Source organism: Canis lupus, chromosome 5 (assembly GCF_048164855.1).
Source record: "Canis lupus baileyi chromosome 5, mCanLup2.hap1, whole genome shotgun sequence".
Lineage (NCBI taxonomy): Eukaryota > Metazoa > Chordata > Mammalia > Carnivora > Canidae > Canis > Canis lupus.
In genome coordinates this window covers 67,594,320-67,620,570 of record NC_132842.1, presented here as the reverse complement: position 1 = coordinate 67,620,570, position 26,251 = coordinate 67,594,320, and the positions used below count along the sequence as shown (strand labels likewise).

Sequence of the window (26,251 nt, the reverse complement as noted above, 5' to 3'; positions counted from 1 at the left end):
CACAGCAGAGTGCCTGGAGGATTTCTAGAAATCATGCACAAGCACTGATGTGAAACAGCCTTGTGTTGGTCTGGGACAACACATGGGGCCTGGACATGAGAATTGTCCCTTGCGCACACTCCAGGAAAGCAAATCTAATAGAAGTTAAAGGCTGCACAACCCAGGGGGACAAGGGCAGCCTTTGAAGTACAGAGAGCTGAGTGTTTTTTTAAAGTCAGTTTTAAAGTATCCTCCCACCATACTGAAGTGTAATCTGAAATTACTGAGCACATTGGGTTCATGGATTACTCTACAGCTACAGATCTATTAATTCAACCACAAATCTTGTAATTGACTGCTATGAGCCAGATGCCACCCTGGACACTAGCAGTAGCACAATACAGTAATGAACATGACAGACAACAATTTGGCTCTGCCTTCATGGAGCTTATGTTTAATTGGGGGGACCAACAATCAACAAGGTAAGTAAGTAAAATACGGAGTATGACAGGTACATGCCATGGTAACACATAAAGCAGGGAGGAGATAAGGATGAGGGTGGAGGGAACTTTGTAAGTGGTAGAGAAGGCCCTCAGGTACAGATACAGATCCAGCAGTTGGAAGATGGCCAGTGCACATGGATGGGTCACTGACAACAGGTAACATTTGAGGACGCCTGAAGGGGATGTAGATATCTGGGAGGAAACCACTGCGAGCAGAGCAAGAGCCCATATGGAGACTTTTAAGTGGACATGTGCCCACTCTTGTGTTCAAGCAAATACTGTAATGCTGCAGTTGGAATATCTAAGAGCATTCTCATTAAGACCTGCTCTCTATAACCCTTTAGAGCAAAGATGCCCATCACAGAGCTAAATATGGCTCCTTTCCCACCTGAAATATACCAGAAGGACCCATCACCTGTCTGCCATCCTCAACACATGAAGATTGCTTCTTGTCATCATGAATTTCTTTGACAAGTCTTTATGGAACACCAGGCATCATGCGAGGCACTGGGGATGAAGTAGTAATCAAGGCAGATGTGATCCCTGCCTTATGCAGCTCATATTGTCATTGAAGCTACAAGTAAGTGAACTAAGTGAAGCAGATCCATTTTAATTCCCCTAAAAGGACTTCAAGTAACTAGGGCATGACAGATTTGGGGGCAAAGAGACCACAGGTATGGATCCAGTTTTTAGGCATTTGGTTCTCTTTTGAGTTCTATCCACTACCTGAGACCAGGTCTGAACCTTCTAGATTTATCCTTGTCTTCCGAAGAAAACCCATGAGTTTCCAATTATTCATTTGTTCATTCAGAAAAGTGTTGGGAGTCTACTCTGTGCCAGGCACTTGCTTTGGTGCACTGTCACAACTATAAATGAGACAGATACATGCCCTGATATCAAAAAGGCTATAGTCCAATGGAATTCTGGAACTAAATTTGGGATAATATGGATGCTCTGAATTTAGGACATTTAAGGGCAACACTTAAGCTGGACTTGGTTGTGAGACGAAAAAGGGCAACAATAGCTAACATCAGTTGAGACTTACAGTGGGCTTAGCATTTTTTGTATGATACCTCCTTCAGTTCTCACACCCACCTTGTGAAGTGCTACTATTATTAAAATACCCATTGAGCAGGTGAAGGAGGAGAGGCTCTAAGAGGTTAAGCAATATACTAAAAGTCACACAGCTGGCAAGTGGGTAGGACTGGAACCCAGGTACACCAGGTTCCAGAGACACACCCTTAATCCACTCAATGCTGTGTTGCCCCCACTATGTCTTCAACTTGTTTCAGAAAACACTGACAATGTCCTTGGTGCACAAACCCAAGAGTTATCAACATAATGAGAAGAAGGAAAGCAATAAAGGGGATAAAAGGCAGCTTCTTTAAAACACAATAGTAGTTCACTGAGGCCTCTCTGGAGCAACTCAAAGACATGGTTAGACCAATCCAGGTGCTGCACATCATAAGCAGGGGAAGGGAATGAGAAAGCAAAGTGGGCTGCACCCGGCAGGACTTAACTGAGAACCTAGCTCAATTGCACTCATCCAACCAAACACAATTTCCCATGAATATGTGGCAGACAACTCTGCTAACGATAAGAAGCACCACTTTACACCAGCTATTGAGCTTAGCATCACATAATAAACAGGAACCTCTCCTTCTGTAGTGCTCGCATGGGGAAAGGGTGAGTCAACAAGATGGGAGATTAAAATACTAGGCACAAGATTAATGCTGAGCCCTCTGCAGCAAAATCAACAACACTGCCATCCCTGGAGCACTGCTTCTGAGTTCTCAGTGCAAGAGAACCACATGCAGGAGAAGGCCAAACATCCCATAAATGCAGAGCTTTGTCTAAAAACTCTATTCCCCAATCCTGAGGGGAACAGTCAACAGACTGGCTGGCTTCCTTTGCTGCGTTGTTTGTTGATCTCATTTGCTTTTAACAAGTATGTTGCTTACAAGCACAGATTCTGGGGCCATTTGCCCTGGGTGTGAAGCCCTCTTCTGCCACCTGATAGCAGTGTTATCTTGGATAAATTATGCAACCTCCCAGTGTGTCAGGTTTCTCAATCATAAAGTGAGGGTAGCTGTAGTACCTACCTCTTAAAGTTCTTAGGGTGGTTAAATGAATTAATTTTGTACCTGGTAAATAGTAAGTGCTCATGATTGTTGGTTATTATCTATCATACTACTTCAATGTGAAATTAAGAACAAATCAAAGATTTTTTATAAAAGATATTCAATTTGAGCCTAGCAACCTGAAATGGATTGTCCATTCAACATTGCAACTGACTACTTTGGAGTTAGAAGATCAGTACTAATACAACCACCAGGGACACCTGGGTGGCTCAGCAGTTGAGCATCTGCCTTTGGCTCAGGGCATAATCCTGGGATCTGGGATGGAGTCCTACATCGGGCTCCCAGCAGGGAGCCTGCTTCTCCTTCTGCCTGGGTCTCTGCCTCACTCTCTGTCTCTTATGAATAAATTTAAAAATCTTTAAAAAATTAATACAATCACCATCTTCTCTCAGCTTGAAGAGAATTTTTCAATATCCATGTACATAGTTTTAAAGTTGGGGAAAAAAAAACAACCTAGTTAGAGACATCCCTCCACCACCTCCAGCTCAAACTGAATTATGTTAGGCCTTGAGAAGGCCATAGCTGTGTGAATCAAGGAGGAAAGATGGAAGCCACCACACCTGTAGAACACATACCCACCTTTCTTACCACAAAGCTTATATTGTGCAGAACCAATTTGGGGCTACCACTTTGCTCCTCTGGGCCAGCAACTCCCTGGTCTGATGAACTCAAACTGTATGCCTCTAGCCTCTGTTTCTTGAGAAAATGCTTTTTCTGGTTCTCCACTTTCTTTAGGTCACTTTTTCTGCTGGTTTCTTGATCCCAAGTCAAGGTGGCATTTGCTAAAAGTAAGACAGTATCTGGGTCTTCTGGTTGGATGATGTAAGATGGGGCGCTTTTATCTATGAGAATTTTCTAAGATTAAAGAGACAAAATTAACTGGGCACACATTATCCATTTGCAAGAACCATCCCAATATATATCTTCTAATGACCCAAAACCATAATCTTGGCAATTGTACTCAGGACATTCAGAGAAGATATTCTGAAGATATTCCCCTAGGAGAAGCTGCAGCAGAAATAGTCTACTAGCTCATGCGATCTAGGACAGATGCCTCTTTAACCACAAGGTCTATGTGGGTCACCCACATTGGAGAATACTAATTGCAGCTACATTTAGTCCTCATGCCCAAGGTAATCAGCTTTTGCCAGTCTTTGGGTGGGGGCTTCATTGTCTGGCACTAATGCTTATGAAACAAAGGTCACATGCTCAGCCTCTACTGTGTCTTTTTCCTAGGCCCCCACTCAGTTCAGTTCAATAAAGCATTTGCCAAGCGCCTACCCTGTGCCAGATTCTGGGGTAAACAGCAGAAATGAAACTATGAATAAGGCATGATTCCTGTCCTTAAAGAGATTACAGTCTGGGGGAAGATGGGAATATATACAGACATTTCAGGGAAATGTGACAAGAACAAAACACTGTGACTTCCAGAGAAGGAAACTTAGCTCCCCATCCCAAGGGCCATGTACTGGTGCCTGAGCTGAGTCTGTACAGGTGCTGTACAGGCAAAGATGAGGGAAGGAAAGGGAGATGGGAGCCTTCTAACAGAGGGCATGGCATTAGCAAAGCAAGGAAACATGCAACACCATGGTTTATCAGGGTGGAGTATGAAACAAGTAATTCAGGGTTACTACAGAACTCAAGGTAGGAAGGGTATAGGCAATCAGGTGGAGATATAACTGAGGACCTACTGATGGAAAGTTCAGTTTCAGTCCTGGAGGGAACAAGAAGTCAAGGATCTCAAGCAGGTGAATATCAGTGATCACACCAAAATTTTAACAGCTTTGTGGGGGGCTGAGTATGATGTGGATTTGAGGAGATCAATAATGGAAAAGGAAGATTGGTTCATGAGTCACTGTGATAATTCAGATGAGAGATGATAAGGCCTTGAGTGAAGGTGATGGCAGTAGGGACAGAGCAAAAGTTGAGAAGTCAAGAAATAGCATTATTCCTCTAGCCTAAGATATTTGATATAATATATACAATTAATGCAATGGTGTTCGTGTTTGTGTTTTGTTCAAAAAGTGATAAGTCAACACCACAACCAACCAACCCAATCTTACAAATAGTGCCCTCTTAAAATTGAGGAAATACAGTGAGCAGAAGGTGACTCAATGGGGCCCTTGATTGGTTAACTGTAGATAGTAAGGGAGAAGACAGACACAGGTACCTTGGATGCCTAAGATGACTTCTAGATTGCTGGCCTGAGTGAATAAAATCATTCAATTAATTTGCTCATGCCTGAACATGCTGTTCTCTCGTTTGAAACACCCTCCTCCTTTTCCTTTCCTTGCCTGAACTTCAGTACCACTTTATGCACCCTTTTCACATGTCACATATCCTTACTGCATAAGCAATTCCTGGGATACCTGGTCCTACACTAAACTGGAGGCTCTTGAAAGTAAAGACTCTCTTCTCCTCTTCTTTGCACTTCCCATAATGGTTTATATATAGGAAGCACACAGTACATCTCTGATGAATGGCTGAATGAATGAATAAAGCAACTGAGTCCATAAATGTGATGCACCATCACCCTCTTCATCACTCTCATCACCACACCCATTATAAGACAAACCAAGTAGGTAAAGGGGCAGAGGATGGCTCAGGTCAAACTCAACCCCACTCCTGGAACATTTTAAGATTTATAGCTTGGGAAAAGAGGGTCAAGAATATCATCTCCATGTATGGAGATTTTATTTCATTTTTACTAAAAGGGCAAACCACCTTATAAAGCCTTGCTTGTACCTTCCTTGATGCACATTTGTTGATCCAACTCTGAATGCAGGGCCTTCTCCCAATGTTCTTCAAACAAGTGACCCTGCCCTCCCAAGGGTTGACACAGCTTCCACAGATCAGAGAATTTTCCCACCCCAAAATGAGATCTCTCTCTTCCCTACTCACCCGGTGTTAGTTATACCTGCATTCTCCTCAGAGAGACATTGGCTTCAGCCATTGCTTTGACTGAGAAAGGCAAGATTGCAATTGAAAACTTCATTACATTAAACATGGCAATCACACTAAATGCCTGAAGAACAAAAGAGAGGTATAGGGTTTAGGATGAGATGTTGCCTTGGCTCTGAACCATTATATCCATGGGAATTATATTTGCTGCGATGAGAAATTGTGGCACAGTTGGAACTCTTACAGGAACATTTTTTTTTTCCATTTCATGGCTCACAAATCATGGGCTGGCAAATTAGGGATGGCAAGATCTTAATCTATTTTGCTTTGGATTTTCATCAAAATGGTGGGAGATTTATCACCTTGTCTCTGTCAGTACAGAGAGGATAATTTCCAAGGAAGACCTCTAATTGAATATGTTTGAAAGTCTCCAATCCACATCCTTGCTTGGCCTAGACCATTCACTCAAAACTCCATGGATTGTCCTAAATTATCCCCTTCTCCCAGTTGCTTCAGAGGCCTCTGACCCTTCAGATCTAGAGTATCCTTTTTCATACCATATTCAGTCCCAGGATGAAAGTAAAAATTTCCTGGAAGGACCTGCTTGGTCCATGCTGCTGTTGGGAGAGTGGCTTCTGGCTCTCCTACCCCCAAGGTCTGGCCTCCATACCCTACCCACCACATGCCTGAGACAGATTTGAAAACCTCCAACTGCCATTTCCAAAAAATCACCTCCCCTCCATACTGAGGCTTTTCTCACTGAGGCCTGCCTGGTAGGTGTTTAACATCATACAGCTTCAATAAAGATGAGTTTTCTCACTCTATTGGTGCCCCAGGGGTACCTAATTTCATCTCTCAGATTTCATCTTCTCATCTGTCCAACTTGTAATTAGCATATTCTCCCTAACCACCCATTTAAGAAATTAATAACAACTTCCATCAACAAATCCAGAGTGATCCTGCTGTTGAATGGGTCCCATGGATGAAGCCCTGGGCTTCAACTAATCCTCCTTAGTTCCATAAGGGGACAATGGAGAATGTTCCCTTCATCACATCTAGTCCCAAATCCATTCCCAAAGAGAACTCAACTCCCCCAAGCCCAAAATACTATTCTTGACTCAGAAAACCCAGGCCTTGGTTGACAGAGCATTCAGGCTGCCTTATGTGAGCCAGCATCTGAGGACTGACCTCCTACTGATGTGGCCTTGACAGAGAAGGCAAGGGATTCTGAATCTGAAAAAAATATATGCCTTGCATTCAGGGGAATTTGTTCTTGTCTACTTTTCTCCTAAATCATCACTTTATAAAATATTAATTATGTGTACCCAGTTTGGTATAAAATTTGCTTGGTGTATTGCTGGGGAAAGAATGTTTTGTTGTTTGGGATCATAGAACACAGTCACAATAATTGAGAAGCATTCTGTTGAGGCTTTGGTATGTCATTGCCATTCATTCTGGCTTGGGTTCATTGCTGAATTCAAGCCCTCAGAGTGACTAAACTGCGCGTGAAGAACCCAGGAAAATAAAAGCACATCACAAAGAAACAAAGGGCAGTAACAGGACTGACAGCCCCACAACAGATGCCCCAGCAAAAGCATCCTGATTTCTCACACATCCTCCCTTCCTCTCAAGATCGAGATTTTTGGTGCAACTACTGCTCTGTGAGCACACTTGCTTATTTCATTCTCTCTCTCTCTCTTTTTTTTCTTGCTTTTATTGACTTTCCTCCATTCACTTACCCTTCAGACACTGGGTTTAATATCTCAGCTGTTTATTTATTTCAGCCAGGGGCTGTTTCCCATCTAGCCCAGAGTTTCTTTACCTTTGAGTGCACAGGCCCTCTTATAAAAAACCTGAGCATCTCACCTTCATTCTAATTCTCCCTCTGAGGCTTTCAGCCCAAAATCGCCTGGCCTGGGTGAGCATCAGGCTAATAAGAACAACAAACACTTACACAGCATTTACAACGTACCAGGCACTGTTCCACGTGCCTTACATAAAAGGACTCCTTCAGTCCTCACAACCACAGGGACTATTATAACCCCATTTACAGATAATAAAACCAAGCAAGAGAGGTTCAATGAATTGCCCTCTGTCATAGTAAAATACCAGAGTCAGGAGTTAAACAAGAGGGATTCTTACCCTAACCACACTGAGTCTCTCATCCAGAGAATTCCCACAAACTTCCCTTCTTATAATACGTATATATAATTGTGAATAAAATAGCCAAGTGCTCATCTGATTTCAGTTCTGTTTTCTAAATATCAGATTGTGTTTCAACATTAACCACTACCCCTGCACTGACATAAGACTGGTTAAGAGTCACGTTAGACTCTCCTGAGCTCCTTGTCAGCCCAAGCACTTGATTTTAAAAGTCAAGGTCAAATACTGACCCTTCTGTGATTGGGTATTCTGATGCCAGTGCTGGGCCTTTGCCAGCAGGGAGTGTGACGTGTTGGAGTGTGAAGGAGGACAGTTCTAGAGATGATTCTTACCACTGAGGCAGTGAGCCTGCGTCTCAGGAGTATGTGGCAGGTGAATGTCAATACAATGGCTATGGTAGATGCAATGGGAGCCAGGGCCGAGTTTCCACTTTGGAAAAATCCAGCTTTTTCCAGTAATTTCCTTTCCCTCTTCCTTATATCTGTAAATAGAAAACAGTCTATAATGGATTTATTTTGCAGCACCAAGAAATGTATTTATCCATACCTGATCCTCCTGCAAAAAAGTATTAAGGATTCCTGATATGAAGTTTAAATGAGACGAAGTATGGAGAGCCCTGTACACAAACTGGGAGCTTAGTGCATGTCAGCTGCCATACTGGATGGTTTCTGAGGCCTCTTCCAATCCTGATTCTCTGTGTTAAGAGTCATATACTTGGATGTGTACAGGAGTTGGCAAATAATGTAAATGAAGGGAGTGGGAAGAGATTAAGACCAGAGGGAGAGTGTGGGGTGTAGCAAAATGGAGACCACATGCCTCAGTGCAAGGGGAAGCTACATCTCAGTGCAGGGCTGCTCAGGGTCCCTACACCTTCAACTGTCCCAAAGTCTGGGATCTGGAATTTTGTGGGACGTCTTTCACTTACACTTGTAAGTGTTGGGGACTAATTGAAAGAAGCTTTTAAATACTGTAAAGACCAAACAAAACACATGTGCCAAGCCTGAAGACTGTCGCATTTGGGCTCCTCTCTTGTGTTCCAGGTATAGCTACAAGAGCCCAAGAGTATTTCTCCCTTTTTTGTTGTTGTTGTTGTTTTTTAAGATTATTTATTTATTTATTCATGATCATCACAGAGAGAGGAGAGAGAGGCAGAGGCACAGGCAGAGGAAGAAGCAGGCTCCATGCCGGGAGCCCGACGTGGGACTCAATCCCGGGACTCTGGGATCGCGCACTGGGCCAAAGGCAGGCGTTAAACCGCTGAGCCACCCAGGGATCCCCTATTTCTCCCTTTTGTAAGTCCAGATGGGGTCCATGCCTCTGTGCTGCTTACAAGTCAAACTCAAGCCTCCTTCTCCTGGTGTTTAAAGTTCCTAACTCCAATTCCAGCCTTTTCTGCAAAAATGTTTTTCACACTAACAACATGGGGCCATCACCATTCTTACTGAGTGCTCTGCTGAGCACTGCACAATGCCTTCATTTGATCACTCTCCTCACTGTGTGACAAGGGAGGAACTATTATTATGCCCTCTGGCAGGACAGGAAAGTCACAGCAGATTAAGTAACTTGCCTTTTAAGTGGTCATGCAGAATTGGAACCCAGTTCTACTGTGGTGCAAAGTTCTGCTGTCCATATGCCCTTTGCCTCTACGATACCACACACCTCCTCTTCCCCAAGCACACCCTCGAATATTCACCTCTAGGCCTTTGCTTCTGCTGGGAGTCCTCCCCAGCGCTGTCTGTATCTGAGCCCTTGCTATCCTTCAAAGCCTTTCTAAAATGCCACTTCTGCCATGAAGCTCTTCTTGATCTCTCCAACACGATATGCTCACCCTCTCACCCCCCTGGAGCTTCTCCTTTGTACCATTTTCCCCATTTCACCCTACAGTTAATTCATGTGTTTACTCATTCAACAAATTTTAACCTGATGTTTATATTGGCCTCATGCTGTGCTTGGTGTTGGTTTACATAGGAGTAAACAGACTCTCAGCTCTCTTTCCATAGAGGAGATAGACAAATTCTACCATTATAAATTTGTTGGATGATATGAAAGAAATAAACAGGGTGAAGTGATTAAAAGGAACTGGTCAGGAATGGACCTGCTTAGAACTGTAATCAAGAAGGCCACCTTGAGTTAGTGACATTAAAAGGAGTCACAAGGTTGCCATGAACATCTAGCACAAGAGCATTTCAGGCAGAGGAAACAGCAACTGCAAAGATCCTGAGGTATGAATGAGCATGGATATTGTTCTAAAAAAAGACAGCAGGTTTGCATGGCTCAAGCAAGTTATCAAGGGTTAGGACAAGATGTGATGAGATTAGAGAGGTCATCAGGTGTCAGATCATGTTGGATCTAATAGGCCACATAAAGGAATTTGGATTTAAATCAAAAGTCCTAAATTGGAATAATCTAAGTGTGATAATAAACCACTAAAGATTTTTTAGCAGAGAAGGACAGGATCTGATTGACATTTTTAAAAGGTCACACTGGTTTCTGAGTACATAATGGATTTTAGGAGGAAGGAAGAAAGCAAGTATTGAATTCAGAAGTTCTTTCCACAGTCCAGAAAGGAGAGAATATTGGCTTACACTAGGGTGGCAGTGGAATGAAGAGAAGTAGATTCCAGATATATTCTAGACATGGAGTCAACAAACTTATAGCTATTGTTGAGCTTATGACCTTGCACATAGTAGGAAGTTGATAAATATTTATTGAATTAAACTGACTCAAGTTAAATTGAGTTGAATTAAATTGGACTAAGTCAAATGGAATCAAATTTAATCAAATCATTGTACTAGAGTTCAATGTGTGAGGAAGTGTTTCTGGGTCTTCAAGGAAGATTCCATTGGGCTGCCAGTGTTCTAACCTGCAGCACTTCCTTTGGCAAGCTCAGAAGCAAGTTTTGTAAGCCACTCCCTAAAACATGGATACACAGCTTCAGGCCCAATTACACGCTGGTCTAAAAGTGTAATTGTAGATCCAGAGAATCAATTGTAACAGTGGTTCAGATCATTAACCGGCCAACCACCTGAGTCTATGTCAGCAATTATGTAAATGTCCCTGCAATTAGATTTGCATTTATATTTGATTGTAATGGTTTTAATATCTTTTTAAAAAAGCTATATATGTGTCCTCGTATCTGTGCAAGGAATGTCAAATCAAGGGGTCATCCAATCATGATGAGGTTGCTGCAGGCAAGGAGATATATATGTGAGTGTGTGCATGTATATGTGTAGACATCTTCTAAGTCAAGGAAATAGCTTAAGACAGCTCTTCTTCTCATAATTTTTTAGTGATTTTTTTCTTTTTTGGTAAAAGGTAACTGGTCAGTACCAATATCCACATGCCTTCATAAAGGCTAAACCATATGTCGCTCACCTGGTGAGTGAGCACTTGGGTTCATCAGAACAGATGCCTGCGTCTATTAAAATCTCTGTAATCCTTTGAAAAGCCTGCAAAGCAGCTCAGGGAACCCCCACAGCCCCCTTTCTGCAATGCCTGGCCCCAGGAACCTTAACAACCCCTTAGAAGAGCACATTCTACAGGGTAAGTAATTCTTCAAGCACCTGCACATCCTACCTTGAATGGTATTGGTAAAAGATTTCTCCCAGGCATACATTTTAATCAGCTTGATGCAGGTCAGAAATTCATTCATTGTCTGAACTCGCTTGTCTGTCACTGAAATTGCTGATCTTCGGAAAGCTGAATTGAGCTTAGCCATAAACATCTGAAATCAAGGTATAAACAGTGTTCAGAGAGAATTGCTGAGTTGCAGTTGGCCTAAAAATTCAGGGATCAGAGTAGAAGTGCCAGGAAAAGTTCTAAGGGAAGCTGGCCTGAGATTCTTGCCATCTTTCCCTTGAGTTGTGGCAGCTAATGTGGACCAGGGGACACCACTGATGATCAGACAGGTGATAAAAATACATGAATTGCTAGGATGCAAAGAGATTGTTGGGGACTTTGACAAATTGAAAAGCATGTACCCCTCCCCTAGGGCATTCAAATTCAAGTTCTTAAAAAATAATACACTGTGCCAACAACAAAAAAAGTACATTTGTGAGCACAAAGTGGGGGCATAGGCTTCAAGTCCCTGCCCTGGAAATGAAGCCTTCTATCCAATTCAGTGAGAACATGTGTGCAAAATGCAAGCGTACAGCAGTTACAATTGCAAAGGCCTGCCATTACCTGGATGGGGATGAATATGATGTACACAGATATCCCGATGAGGGCTGTGGGCCCCAGAATGAAAAAGGCATATACTGCACAAACAGCCATTAAGATAGGGATGGTGGCTGGCAAGGGACAAAACAAGGCAGCTTCAAACAAGGAATAACTGTCACTTGATAATGTATTGAGCACCTGGAAAGAAAGCACATGGGTTCAGGCTTTGGAAGCTTCATGCAAACATCTCCTCAACTGAAGGCTTTCAGAATGGTTGAGGGGTCTGAGGAGAGAAGAGAAAAAACTGCCTTAAGGGGGAGGGGTATCATCAGGGGACCAACATGATGAATGGCTCTCATGCTGATCTAATTTTGGAGAGGCCCATCTTTTAGGACTGAGAGTCCCAATGAAGAAATCTTGACAAAAAGAGTAATAAATATTACCATCTAAGAGCATGCTGGAGAGATGGCTGGCTGCCTACTCTTTATCTATCTCTTCTTCTTGCTTTATTCAGAGCAGCAATGTGCCCAGCTTAAAAATTACATTTTTCAGCCTCCCTTGTGGAAAGAGTATGGCCATGTGACTGTGTCAAGGGCAATGAGATAAAAGCCAAAAGTGTCAAATGGGAGTTTGAGAATGCATTCTTATAGGGAGCCAAGTCAATTTAGAGGACATATACCTTATTCTTCTCTCCTTCATCTTACCAGCTATCTGAAACATAACTGGCATGGCGGGACCTCCAGCATCCATCCTGAGCCATTATGGGAGCCATGTGCTGGCATAGTGACAAAGAAAGGTACGAAGATCCAGAAGTGTTCATACCAGCCCTGAGTTACTCTCTTCCAGACTACTTTTACAAAGAGTGGAACAAACTAATCTTGCTTAATCTACTGTTATTTTGGATTTTCTTATTCTATGCAACCAAGTTCATCTTCAGTGATACGGGATGCTTTGGACATAATGAAAGAGCAACTATAAGAAAGAGGCAAGGCTTCTCCCTTACCTTATACCACCTGGAGTTCCCTTGACTAGGGAAATATTTTGTGTAAATGATGAGAATCTTATTGCTTAGGCTTATCTTATTGCTAAGGCTCAAGGGCTTAAGAAGATATAAATTCGGGGCACCTGGGTGGCTCAATTGGTTAGCTTCTGACTCTTGTCAGTTATCTTCTGACTGTGAGATAGAGCCTCAAAATGGGCTCTGTACTGGGCATTGAACCTGCTTGAGATTCTCTCCCTCTGCTTCTCTCCCCCACCCTCTCTCTCTCTCTCCCCCTCTCTCAGAAGGAAGGAAGGAAGGAAGGAAGGAAGGAAGGAAGGAAGGAAGGAAGGAAGGAAGGGAGGAAGGAAGGAAAAGAAAGAAAGAAAGAAAGAAAGAAAGAAAGAAAGAAAGAAAGAAAGAAAGAAAGAAAGAAAGAAAAGAAAGAAAGATAGATCCTGAAGTCCAGCAGATGTAGTCTTTACTATAACTTTAGGACTCCAAACTCGACACAGGCAGAAACATTGGACCAATTGCTCACTCATTTTTTTGTGCCTGTGGTGTGTTCCATACTGCCTCAGTGTCCTTTTTGACAATCAAAGGGATTGAATGAGGTTACCCCCATGCCCTGTCTCAGTTGAAACAGGGAAGCCTTTCCAAATTCCCCAGCTTGAATGGAGCCCTCCTTTCACTGAACTCCTCTAATGTTTTGAGTCTCCATCATCTCATTTAGCAGAATGTTGGGATATAATGGGTAGGACATTGGACAAATAAAAGGCATATGCATTATCCAGGAAGCATATCTCATTCAATTTCAGAAAACTTAGGATTTAATTTTCTAAAATTAAACTCTTGGCCAGCTTACCTCACCAATAGAGATGTGTGCTAGTGTCTTGAAGGACACCAGGTTTTCAAAAACCAGGGTGGAGACAGCCACCTTCAATCGGATCGCTGTGCGGTAATTTATGGCCCAGGCAAGGGCCCAGAAGAGCACTTTGGTAAACTCAGTAGCAAAAAGGGCCATGCACAGACCAATGCCAACCCAGACATTCCTAGAAATGCTCTCGGTCTGTTGGAGGATTTGGTGAATGAGAACTGTCTGTAAAATAGCACAATGGAGAGAGGAAAGAGCCATTGGAGGTTGAGGTTGATATAGGAAGCCTCAGATAATGTCAGCAAGCTGACTTTATGAGGCAAACTTTTTAATTAATTTCAGTGGCTGCTGCTGTGCTTGTCAAGGATTAGCTTTATGAAAATTTGCCCCCAAGGAGCTCAAAGATAATGACAATGTACTAAACCCACCAGCTCGTAGAGAAAGTAACTAATGGCATTCTTTGCCAATCTGGGGACCTATTTGACAAGGCAGAAAAAGGGCCACCCCCACTCACCGGCCCTATGGCTGCCATGATAATGCACAGGATGTTGGCCACAATATCCATCAAAACACGTGTCCTCTGGAATTTCCAGACCACTCGGCCCAGAGAGGCTTTCTCAGGACCCACACTTTCTACCTCTTCATCCCAAAGGATTCGAAATCTGTGATGAAAGAACAAGAAGAAGAAAAGGGATTTCATTTCCACTTGCTATTTGAAGTTACTTTGATGAACAAACCTCTCAAGTGTTCTCAACACAACCCTCATCCCTAGCAGTGGTGCCTCCACACAAGCACCACTGATTCTCTTTTCTTATTTTCCAGAGCAGGTGGGGTATGGGAGGAGCAGAAAAACAAAGCCTTGGCATGAGCACAAGCTGGTACCTGACACTTGGGCACTTCATTTCCTGCTCCTACTGCCCATCTCTGGCACAATACCAGTTCGATTTAAAAAAAAAAGAGAGAGAGAGAGAGACAACAGAAAAATGACAAGAGTAATCTTCCCCAGGGCAGTAAAGAGTTTGTCCATTTCAAAGATCTGAAAGAAGGCCAGTATGACAGAAGTGTGGTAAAGGAAGAAAGAGTTGACATGACACTGGGAGGAGGGGCAGAGCCAAACAAATCCCATGGGACCTCATAGTTCTCAGGAAGGAGTTTAAGTTTATTTTCCCGAGCAAAAGAAGCCATTGCAGGTTTTTAAGCCAAAATGATAAGATCATTTTACATATCTAAAAGAACATTCAGATTGCTGTGAAAATAGTGGATTATAGGGGAACAAAGGCATGGGGACCACAGGAGGAGACTGTTGATATCCAGGGCAGAAGTGGCAGAGGTTTGACACTGGATTTAAGGGAAGTGCATTTGAGGAGGATGGACAGAGACAACAGGACAACAAATCCCAATTTTCTGGCTCAACCAACCATGTGAATGGAGTTTGTCAAGAAGAGGAGAAGAGTATATATAGCTTTAGATATGAAGTGGCATATTATTAAGGTTGTGTTTGGTGTTGAGTCTTTGCAGTGGATAAGCTCACCTAGGAGTAGGCATAGCATAGAAGAGAAGTGGATCCAAGTTGATGTTGAATAGATGGAAGGAAACATTAAAAACAGAAAGAGAAGTTTGGACCAGAGAAGTAGAAGGAAAATGCTGCCCCTTCTGTCTGATCTCACTAGCAACTTTCTCCAGACTATGATCTGGGGAATTACTACTGAATGAGATATCTGAAGTACATGGGTGAAGGGAACCACAGTTGTAGAAACAATTGCAAGACCATGATTAAAACTCTCAGCCCTATAACCACATACTCCAGACTATGCCTTGCACTTTACCCCAGGTGGCCAAAGATAAGAAGACTCCCAGAAGAAATAAGTGCAGAGAAGACTTAGAAAAGTTCCCCATTGTTTAAGACATTATGACTCATCCCAACCTCAAAGGTCAAAGCAGCTTGTAGAAAGAATGAAGTTAATGTCTTTATCCTTATGCTGATGTGGAAAAAGTCTTTATAAATGCTTACTGAAAATAGCAAAATGATTGATTCTGTAGTATGCTTCACTTTGTTTAAAGAAAAAAAACGTGATGTGCAAGTGAGAGGAACAATAAGAGGTACTGATCTGCAGAAGATGGTACCACAGGGTGTGCTTAATCAGAGTAGAAAAAATTCTGGACAGATCAACATCAACTTTTAACAATGCTGACCTCTGGGGAGCAAAGCAGGAGTATGGTAGAGATACTCGTAGGGCTTAAAATGTCTATTGCTTTAACATTTTTAGAATGAATATGAATTAGGTTGAACCGATGCAATTTACATTTTTTGCAAGTCAAAATTATCAAATATTGGTGTCTTCATTTGCTTCAGCCTAAACATATTTTGCAATATAAAAGCCCAATAATGATTTTTGAAGTAAAAATACAATGTGTGGAGCTGCATGTAGCAGCAGCCCAGGTGGGTCTGGTCAGCACAGTGCAAAGTGAAATTCTGGCCACCTTTGTCCTGATGTAGTACTCCTACAAACTAGCGACAGCCCAGCCAGCATGGTCCTCAGCTTCTGGCTGTAGCTCACAAGCAGTCCTTTTTCCACACCAACTCTCCCCATACCTCACCTTCCCAGAGACTGGGACAACAAGTTCAGTCAGCCCAACCCAGCAGCCACCAAAGAGGGCCCCCAAGGACCTAGAAGTGTCCATTTCCACACCTGGGGAGGGGGAGAACTCAAAAGGCTCATGGGCCCCTGTATAGGGTAGGCTCCTCTCCTGAGGTGACCCAAGTGAATCCTGGTACCTTTTGGCATTGGTGTCCGATGAGTCATATGGTGACAGCGGAGGCAGGGTGTCCACAGTCAGTGTGTGCTTGTAGCCCCTAACCATCACTGGTGTGAGCCAGGAAAACGTAGCAAAGGAGAGTAGCCCTGCATCATCCACAGGGTTGGATGCCAGCCTAAGACAAATGAGATACTCCATGTTCCAGGGCATAGTGGTCAACGCCTTGAGTCCCTGGCTTGAGCTCTTAATAATCACAGCCACACTAGAAGCCATGATTCCCACCCGTTAGCCCTTTGAGCAGTGGTGTGTGCTGGGACCAGCACCAATCAGCTTGTGAGAGCTGATTGTAAGATTTTCAGGAGTTTTACAAGTTAGTTGCTAAACACAGCCAATATTCAAAATTTCATAATTTTAGGGATGCCTGGGTGGCTCAGCGGTCAAGCGTCTGCCTTCGGCTCAGGGCGTGATCCTGGAGTCCTGGGATCGAGTCCCACATCAGGCTCCCTGCATGGAGCCTGCTTCTCCCTCTGCCTATGTCTCTGCCTCTCTCTTTTTGTGTCTCTCATGAATAAATAAAATCTTTAACAAAAATTTCATAATTTTAAATAAATTATCTTAAGGACAAAGGTAATAAGTACTTGAAACTCATCACTTCTTAATTATTTTACTAGTTTTTGCTAGTATCTATGATCTTTAGATTTTGTAAATCTATTGTATCTATATGGTAGAAATACCTCATAACAGGGTGCTAATGCTCATCTCTTTTCAATTTGGCAGTCAGTGACATCACATTGGCTTGAAATCCGCTATGTTAGGCATGGTCACACCATAAGAACTGATAAATGTTACTAACCAGGGAATTCTTTTAGTGAGCCAGTGTTGAACATTAACCAATGTTCAAGTCTCATGACCATCCCATGTGAAAGAGGACACCTGACCCATTTGTCATGAGGAAATAAAGACCCAGAAGCTAAGTATCAGAGGAGTAGGGTCCATATCTTGTGCTCTCAGAAGGATGGGGAAGGTGCAGAGCAAGTCATGCCACCATGGTGGAGGGGCAGGGAGGCTACCTAATCAGGCACGTGATGGAGGCAAACTCATGGTTCTGCAGATCAGAAGGATAAAATGAATTAAAACATTTAAAGTGCTATGGCTACATACATATTAGCTAACAGGTTAAAAAAAGGAGGATGAGGAAGGTGAAAGGGAGGAGTAAAAAGAAGAAACAGAGAGGTGCAGAAGGAAAAGGAGAACAAAGAAGTAAAAAGAGGAGGAGGAGGAGGAGAAAGAGTAAACAGCCAAGGAGAAGGAGGGAAGAAAAGAAAGAAAAGGAAGAGGAAATGGAGGAGGAAAAGACCTTGGTTTTGCCCTTGAGAAATTAACCATCTAAGACAGAATAAAATCAGAGACCTGGAGTAATGTCTACTGATTATTAAGTGATTAGTATATTCTGGACACTGTAAGAGTTTTATATTTGTAGCAGATGCTGTCCGGATGCCCTGAGTCACAGACTCTTGTCATACAGACCTCGGATCTCAGCTATAGAGGACAGTGTCATGCTAGCTAAGGCTGAGTATCCCATCTCAAATGTGAGCTATGCTGCGTTTCACTACCTGTTTTAGTGCCTTCTCAGGAGCCTAAATGCAGCCCAGAATTGTAGAGGGCTGATGCCTCCAGGGGCAAATCTTAACAAATGGAGTATAGGAACCCCTGGATAAATGCATTCTCCATTCTTTGGGTGGAAAACTGTACACTTTCTCAGGAGGTCCTAGTAGAATCCAGTCCCCATTCCTACAGCAGTGACACTGATGACACTATATTGTCCTTCCCTGCCTCACTTCCCCTAAATTTTGCCTCTTGCTTCTTGGGATCACCTCCTAAATGAGCTACCAAGTTCTCAGCTCAGACTCTGCTTTTGGAGAATTCAAGCTAAGAGAGTATTAACAAGGTACTATGTCCCCAGCAAATAGTAAAATTTCCTAAAAGGTGGCTTTTATGATAAAGTCATACATTACCTCATAGAATTCTTAAAACAAATCAGCGAAATGTACAGAAGAGTAGTTTAATGACCCTATTTCATAGACAAGAACATCATGATACAGAGAAGTTAAAGTACTTGACCAAAATCTTACAGTTGGTAAGTGGTGGAACAATAACTCAAAGCCACTGCTTGCTGACTCCAGGGTCCCATCATTCTCTTAAGCACTACACAACATTGCCTCTCCACAAAGCAATTATAAACTTAGCCAAAACAATGGGTAGTTACTCTTTTCCTGCCTGGGGCTAAGGAAATGGTAGCCTATTCCTCCACCTTTCAACCTTCATCCCTCCTTTTAGAGGGATCAAGGTACATCTTCCATCCAGAGGTTGTAGGAGAGAGCAACATTGTGTCACCTCTCTAAGGGGATGCTACTTGGCCTTCTGCTGTTCAGAGGACACAGGGCCCTTTCTAGGTTAAAAAAAAAAAGGCAGAATTTTATAATATTGTGACTAATACAATATTAATAATATATCATATCATATCATATCATATTCTAGTTAAGCATGTGAGCTTAAAAGTCAGGCTGCATGTGTCCCAATCCTACAGTTCAAAACTGATCCAATTCCCTCTCCCCACCTGTATAGAGTAGATCCATTCCCCTTGGAATGTGAGCTTGCAGCTGCTTCCCTCTGTAGATCTATTTCTTTACACTTTGAATCTGGGCTGACTTGTGACTTAATTTGGCAAATAGAATGCTGTGAAAGAAATGGGGTGCCAGTTCTGAGCCTGAGTCTCAAGAAAACCTATATGCTTCCACTCATCGTTTTGGCAGTTTACTAAGTGATCAAGCCCAGGATACCCTAATGAGAATTGATAGCCCATGTGGCTCACCTGTCCCCATTGCCCCAGCCTACAGTCAACTGACCCTGAGAAGTAAACCACATTGCTGACCAGCAGATTTATAAGTAAGCCTAGTCAAGACCAAATGAATCACCCAGCTAAGCTCAGACCAAATTGCTGACCCAACCATAAAACTGTATGCTAACTAAATGGCGATCGTTTTAGGCTTCTAAGTGTTAACAGAAAGTTTGTTTGTTACAAAGAAAAAGCTAACTGATGAACTTACTTACCTTCTCTATGCCTCAGTTCCCCACCTATCAGATAAAGATAACAATACTTCCATGGTGGTTGTGAAAAGTGAATGAGGCCATGTTTGTAAAGTACTTGAACAACTTGGGCTGGCACAATGAAAGCTGTCCTTAAACATTGGATATTGTCTCCCTCTCACCAAAGGATAATGGGAATAAAGAAGTGGTTAATAAATGGATGGATGGATGGATGGATGGATGGATGACCAAAGGACAAGCATATAGAGCACCAGCATGGGGGCCAGAGCCAGTGCCTACTCTCCTGATGGGGAGAAACTAATTCTGGAGGTTCCACCCTGGCCCTCCATCCAATCCTCTTTCTGGCTTACCTTGCACAGGGTCTCACCGGGATCATGGTCTTTAGGCTGGGGTCATATCTTTCTGTAAACGATCTTCGCTGGCCTCGCCGATCCAGATCTGAGATAAGGTAGGGGCCTTCACCCACCATCCTGATGGTGGCCTAGGGACAATTTCACTCTGCAGCACAGAGATGAGGAAGGTCACTGAGGAATGACGACACTCTGGAATGGGATCAGCCAGTCCCTACTTCACCCAGACTCTACCCAGATCAGCTTCCTTGCTTCAACCCCTTAGACAGTTTTATCAATTAGCTTTCTACATTTATGCGGCAGATGGGGGATGGGGTTTGAGGTGTGGCCAAAAACCTGCCACATCCCTCAACTCCACTCTGAGGTTTCCTTATTAGCAAGGACATTCAGTGCCTCTTCTTTCCCAGTTTGGGTTGACTGGGAGAAGAAAGTCTATTGTGAATTTTCTGTTGGGAGCCAGTCTGAATCCCAAACCAAAAAAAGAGCTCCAGGAAGGTATGTTTGCTATCACACAAATTTACTTCACACAGAGTGAAGTTTGGCATACACACACACACACACACACACACCCTTTTTCTTCCTGCTTCTCTCAGATACCCAGGAGCTTATACATCCACATTGCCCTATACCAAAGAGCTAGAGACCTTCAATGAGACTACCCCTCAGGACTGGGCAAGCCCACGCCCTCTATTTCTAGGACCACTACTCTTAAGGAAACCCAATAATCTAGGTGGAGAAAACACTTTCTGGAGTGCCTGTCCAGTCTATAAACCAACCACCATATTCACCAATCACCTAAACTTAATGAATAAAGAATAATCCTTACAGGTTTTCCTATTCCTTATTTCAGTCCCTCCCTAAGACCCAGCTCTATTCTTCCTCTAGGGTTCCATAACACCTCCCTCTCTGTATGCTAGGGATGAATTCTCCCTTTTTATCCAAACTGTCTTGGTCTCCTTTCTGTCACTTATAATTAGAGGCCTCACTATTAAATATATATGGTGGTCCCATTCCCAGAAATTTTCTCAGGAAGTTTTCATGGCTAGAAACATCAAATAAACCAATTCCCATCAAGGTTTTAATAACTGATAAATCAATTACAGAGTCGGAATTGTTCTCAAATTCAATCTTTTACAAACTCTTCATTATACAGAAGAGGAAACAGAGCCCCAAAGAAGGGAAAGGACTTACTCAAGAATATATGTGGTAGTGACACTAGCATCATGGCTGAATAAGACAGCCTTTGTTCGTGTCTCCCCTGCTCCCAATAACAATTTGGCATCTATTCACAAACAAAAGTGCCTTTCTGGGAGTTGTGGAATCCTGCACTATATGCCAAGAAACCCAAGAGTCTTGCCCATCCATGTATCAGGTAATGGACATACAGACCTTGGTCTTGGCTGTGGGACCCTGAAGTGGCCCATGAACTGGCTCTAGCCCCTCTTGGCCATGTCTAGGAGCCCCAGGAAATTTTGCCTTAGACAATCACTAAGGACGAAAGAACATTTGGGGAAGTCCCAGTTGTCAGTGGAGAATTTCCAGCACATCATTGGAGCAAAACAATATAAATTTGGATGTATTGGAGAAGGAAAGAGGAATAGTTTGACTTTATGCACATCACTCCTCCCTCAAGGCAGCATAGCTTAGGGCCAAAAGAGATCCTCTCAGCCCATGATTTCTTTCACAGGCAAAAGTGAGAGCTGGCTTCCAGAGCTGGTAATCCAGCTATGCAGGATGCTGACTAAGAAGCCTATTTCTCTTTCACCACATTCAGAGAACTAAATTCTGAGCTACATGAGAGAAGCAGGAAGAGGCTAGGAGGTACGTAGGACCCTTGGAGAGCATTAAAGGACATGGATCCTGCATCACAGACCACATCAAGAAACCTGCCCTTGAGTCGCTAAGGACATCTCACTCACACATGGCTCAGTACTGGTTTCCAGGTACTCCTAGCATTCCACATGCCTCATCTATACACATACCCATCCTGTGGCTGGCATGCTGTCAATGGCAGCAGTGAGGGGAAGCTTTGACAGACAGCTAGTAAGCATGCACAAAAAACCATGTCAAATAGGTAGGCTAGGTAGAGACCACAAACTTGAGCTTTATTACCACTTTTGGGAAAATACAAGGGAGGCTGTCAGCACCCAGTCCAGTGCTCTGCAGGATTGAGAGAAAACATATAGGCTTAAGAATTCTGCCACAAGAAAGAGCAAGAAGTATGGAGCTCGTGTAACCAAAGAAGTTCTAAGAAAGCCCTAGTCACCCTAGCAAGGACCATGGAAGGTATTTCTCTCCCAGAGGCAGTTAGTAAAGATTGGAGGAGGTAACTGATATTTCAAATGTGAAGACAGCAATGCAAAACTTCAAGGAGCATGAATAATTAAGGGAATATGACACCATCAAAGGACAATAATAATCTTCCCAAAGATATGGAAATCTGCAATTAACCCAATAAAGAAATGAAAACAGCTGTTTTAAGGAAACTCCATGAATTACAAGAAAACACAGAAAGACAATTCAGATAAATCAGGAAAACAACACATGACCAAAATGAGACGTTTAAGAGACAAAAATTATTAAAAGAATCAAACAGAAATTCTGGAAGTGGAAAATACAATGAATAAAATGAACAGTGAAACAGTATCAACAACAGAAAGAATCTACGCGTTAGAAGACAAGAACTTTGAGATCATCCAGTCAGGAGAGAACAAAGAAAGAAGTTTAAAAAGAGTGAAGAAAGCCTATGCAATCCATAGGATATCATCAAAAGAAAAAAAGGAGAATGAGGCAAAAGACTTATTTAAAGAAATAATGGCTAGGACAAATTGCTAAATCCTATTCCTAAAACCAGTATTACACTATATGTTAACTTACTAGAATTTTTTTTTAAAAATTGGGAAATTAAAAAAGAGAAATAATGGCTGAGAAGTTCCCAAAACTGGGTAGAGATTTGAATAGCCAAGTTCATGAAGCTCATAGTTCACCAAAGAAACTCAACTTAAAGAGATTCTAACACATATTACAATAAAACTGTCAAAAATCAAACAGAGAATCTTAAAAGCAACAAGAGAAAAGAAGCTTGTAACTTACAAAGGAATCCCCGTAAGACTATTAGTGATTTTTCAGCAGAAACCATACAGGCCAGGAGAGTGGGATGATATATTCAAAGTGCCAGAAAAACAAAAGCAAAACCTACCAACCAAGAATCCCCTAACTGGCAAAGCTATTATTCGGAAATGAAAGTCAGATAAAGACTTTCCCAGGCAAACAAAAGCTGAGGGAGTTTATCACCACTAGATCTGCCTTAACAAGAAATGCTGAAAGAAATTCTTTAAGCTGAAATTAAAGAATACTAATTAGTAACATGAAAATATGCAACATACTAACTAATGTAAGCATATAGTCAAGTTCAGAATACTCTAATAGTGTATATGGTCGTGTGTTAACAATTCTAATATGAAAGTTAAAAGACAATAATTTTTCATAAATATATAATATAAAAAGAACAAAATGTGACATCAATAGCATAGCATAGAGGAGTAAAAATGGTAGAGTTTTTGTACGTGGTCAAAATTAAGTTGTTATCAGCATAAAATACACTATTATATCTATAAAATGATTTTTTTAAGATTCTATTTGAGAAAGAGAAGGAGAGAGACAGAGCATGAGGTCGGTGGAGAGGTAGAGGGAGAGGGAGAAGCAGAGCAGACTTCCTGCTGAGCAGGGAGCCTGATACAGGGCCCAATACCACAACCCTGAGATCATGGCCTGAGCCAAAGGCAGACACCTAAGTGACTGAGCCACCCAGGAGCCCCATAAAATGTTTTATGTAAGCCTTAAGGTAACCACAAAGCAAAAACCTACAGAAGATTTACAAAAGATAGAGAAAAGAATCAAAGCATATCACTGTGAGAATCATCAATTCACAATGGGAGGCAGTAAAACAGGAAGAAAGGAACATGGACTACAAAATAGCCAGAAAACAATAAGATGGCATTAATATTGATCCTTACCAATCAATAAATATATGAAATGTAAATGGATTAAATTCTTCACTGGCTGTATGAAAAAAATGAGACCCAACTATGTGCTGCCTACAAAAGACTCATTTCAGCTTTAAAGACATACATATGCTCAAAGTGAAGGAATGGAAAAGGTATTTCATGCAAGTGGAAAACAAATGACAGCAAGCACAGCTGTACTTATATCAAACAAAATAGATTTTAAGCCAAAAATTATAACAAGAGACAAAATTACTACACAATGATAAAATGATCAATTAATCAAGAAGATATAACAATCCTATATATATTTATCCATATATAAATATATATAAATGTATATAGACAGATGATATATATAAATGTATAAATATAGACAGATGATATGTTTTAAAAATGAAGCATGTAAATATATTAAGCAAATGCTAACAGATCTGAGGGAGAAATAGACAATAATACAATAATAGGAGATAACTTTAATTCTCCACTTTCAACATTAGCTATATAATCCAGACAGAAAATCAATAAGGAAACACTGGCTTGAACTACACATTAGATCAAGTGGACTTAACAAATATATACAGAACATTATGTCCAATAACCGTACAATACATATTCTTCTCAGGAACCCATGGAACATTCTCAAGGGTATATCATGATAGGTCACAAAACAAGTCTTAGCAAATATAAGAAGATTGAAATCATACCAAGTATTTTTTCTGACCACAATGGTATGAAACTAGAAATCAATAATAAAAGAAAGCTGGAAATCTCACAAATATATGGATATTAGACAACACATTTCTTTTTTTTTTTTTGAAGATTTATTGATTTATTTATGAGAGACACAGAGAGAGAGGCAGAGACACGGACAGAGGGAGAAGCAGGCTCCTCACAGGGAGTCCAATGTGGGACTTGATCCTAGGACCAGGATCATGCCCTGAGCCGAAGGCAGACACTCAACCACTGAGCTACCCAGGCATCCCTAGACAACATATTTCTGACCAACCAATGAGTCAAAGAAGAAATCAGAAGGAAAATGAAAAAAAAAAATCTTGAAACAAACAATGTAGAAAAACTACATACCAAGACTTCTGGGATGCACCAAAAGTAGTCTCCAAGTGGAAGTTTATAGTGATAAATGTCTACTTTAAGAAAAATGAAAGATTTCAAATAACCTAACTTTACACTTCAATGAACCAAAAAATGAAGAACAAACTAAGCCTATAGTTAGCAGAAGGAAATAACAAAGATCAGAACAGAAATAAATAAAGACCAGAAAAACAATAGAAAAGATTGATGAAACTAAAAACTGTTTTGTTTTTTTTGGAAAGGATAAGCAAATTGACAAACCTTTAGCTAAGCTAAAGGGAAAAAGAGAAGATTCATAAATAAAATTAGAAAAAGTAGACATTACAACTGATACCACAGAGATACAAATGACCATAAGAAACTATTAGAACAACCTTACACTGACATATTAGATAACCTAGAAGAAATTGATAAATTCCTAGAAACACACAACCTACCAAGATTTAACAATGAAGAAATAGAAAATCTGAACAGACCAATACAATAAGAGGATTGAATCAGTGATTGAAACTACCGCCCAAAAGAAAGTCCAAGACCAGATATTTTCCCTAGTGAATTCTACCAAACATTTAAAGAAGAATTAATGCCAAACCTCCTCAAACTCCTCCAGGAAATTAAAGAGGAGCTATTTTACCTTCAAACTCATTTTATGAGACAAGCATTACCTTGACACTAAAGCCAGATAAAGACATTACAAGAAAAGAAAACTACAGGCCAATACCTTGATGAATATAGATGCAAATATTCTCAACAAAATATTAGCAAACTGAATTCAACAACACATTAAAAAAATCATACACCATGATCAAGTGGGATTTATCCCTGGGAAGAAAGGATGGTTCAACATATGCAAATCAATAAATATGATACATCACATTAATAGAATGAAAAATATAAATCATATGATCATCTCAAGAAATACAGAAAAATCATCTAATACATTAAAATACATCTTAATAGATGTGGAAAAATTACTTGATAAAATACAACATCTGTTTATGATAAAAACTCTCAATAAAACAGATATAGAAAAAAATATACCTTCACATAATAAAGGCCATATATAACAAACTCACACCTAACATCATACTCAAAGCAAGAGGTTGAAAGTTTTTCATCTAAGATCAGAGAGAAGACAAAGATACTCACTCTTACCACTTTTATTCAACATAGTACTGGAAGTCCTAACCATAGCAGCCATCAGGCAGGAAAAGGAAATAAGGGGTATCTAAATTGGAAAAG

General features: G+C 41.4%; 1 protein-coding gene across 13 annotated transcripts in view; it reads right to left on the bottom strand.

Moving 5' to 3' along the window:
- Positions 1 to 26,251, bottom strand: part of LOC140633951 (ATP-binding cassette sub-family C member 12) — an 82,643-nt gene that overhangs the window by 45,232 nt on the left and 11,160 nt on the right. For 11 of the 13 annotated variants that reach the window (XR_012031546.1, XR_012031545.1, XR_012031547.1 and 8 more), the window contains 9 exons: positions 19,914 to 20,061; positions 16,475 to 16,630; positions 14,213 to 14,360; positions 13,690 to 13,923; positions 11,870 to 12,043; positions 11,264 to 11,411; positions 8,020 to 8,186; positions 5,541 to 5,648; positions 3,203 to 3,478 (listed from right to left, as the gene is read on the bottom strand). Coding sequence is in view for 10 of the 13 variants with exons in the window: in XM_072827152.1 (XP_072683253.1) it covers positions 3,203 to 3,478; positions 5,541 to 5,648; positions 8,020 to 8,186; positions 11,264 to 11,411; positions 11,870 to 12,043; positions 13,690 to 13,923; positions 14,213 to 14,360; positions 16,475 to 16,630; positions 19,914 to 20,032 (1,530 nt within the window). In the remaining 3 variants the exon portion in view is untranslated. The remainder of the gene's footprint in view (positions 1 to 3,202; positions 3,479 to 5,540; positions 5,649 to 8,019; positions 8,187 to 11,263; positions 11,412 to 11,869; positions 12,044 to 13,689; positions 13,924 to 14,212; positions 14,361 to 16,474; positions 16,631 to 19,913; positions 20,062 to 26,251) is intronic. The other 2 variants (XM_072827154.1, XM_072827155.1) reach the window with 2 other exon arrangements.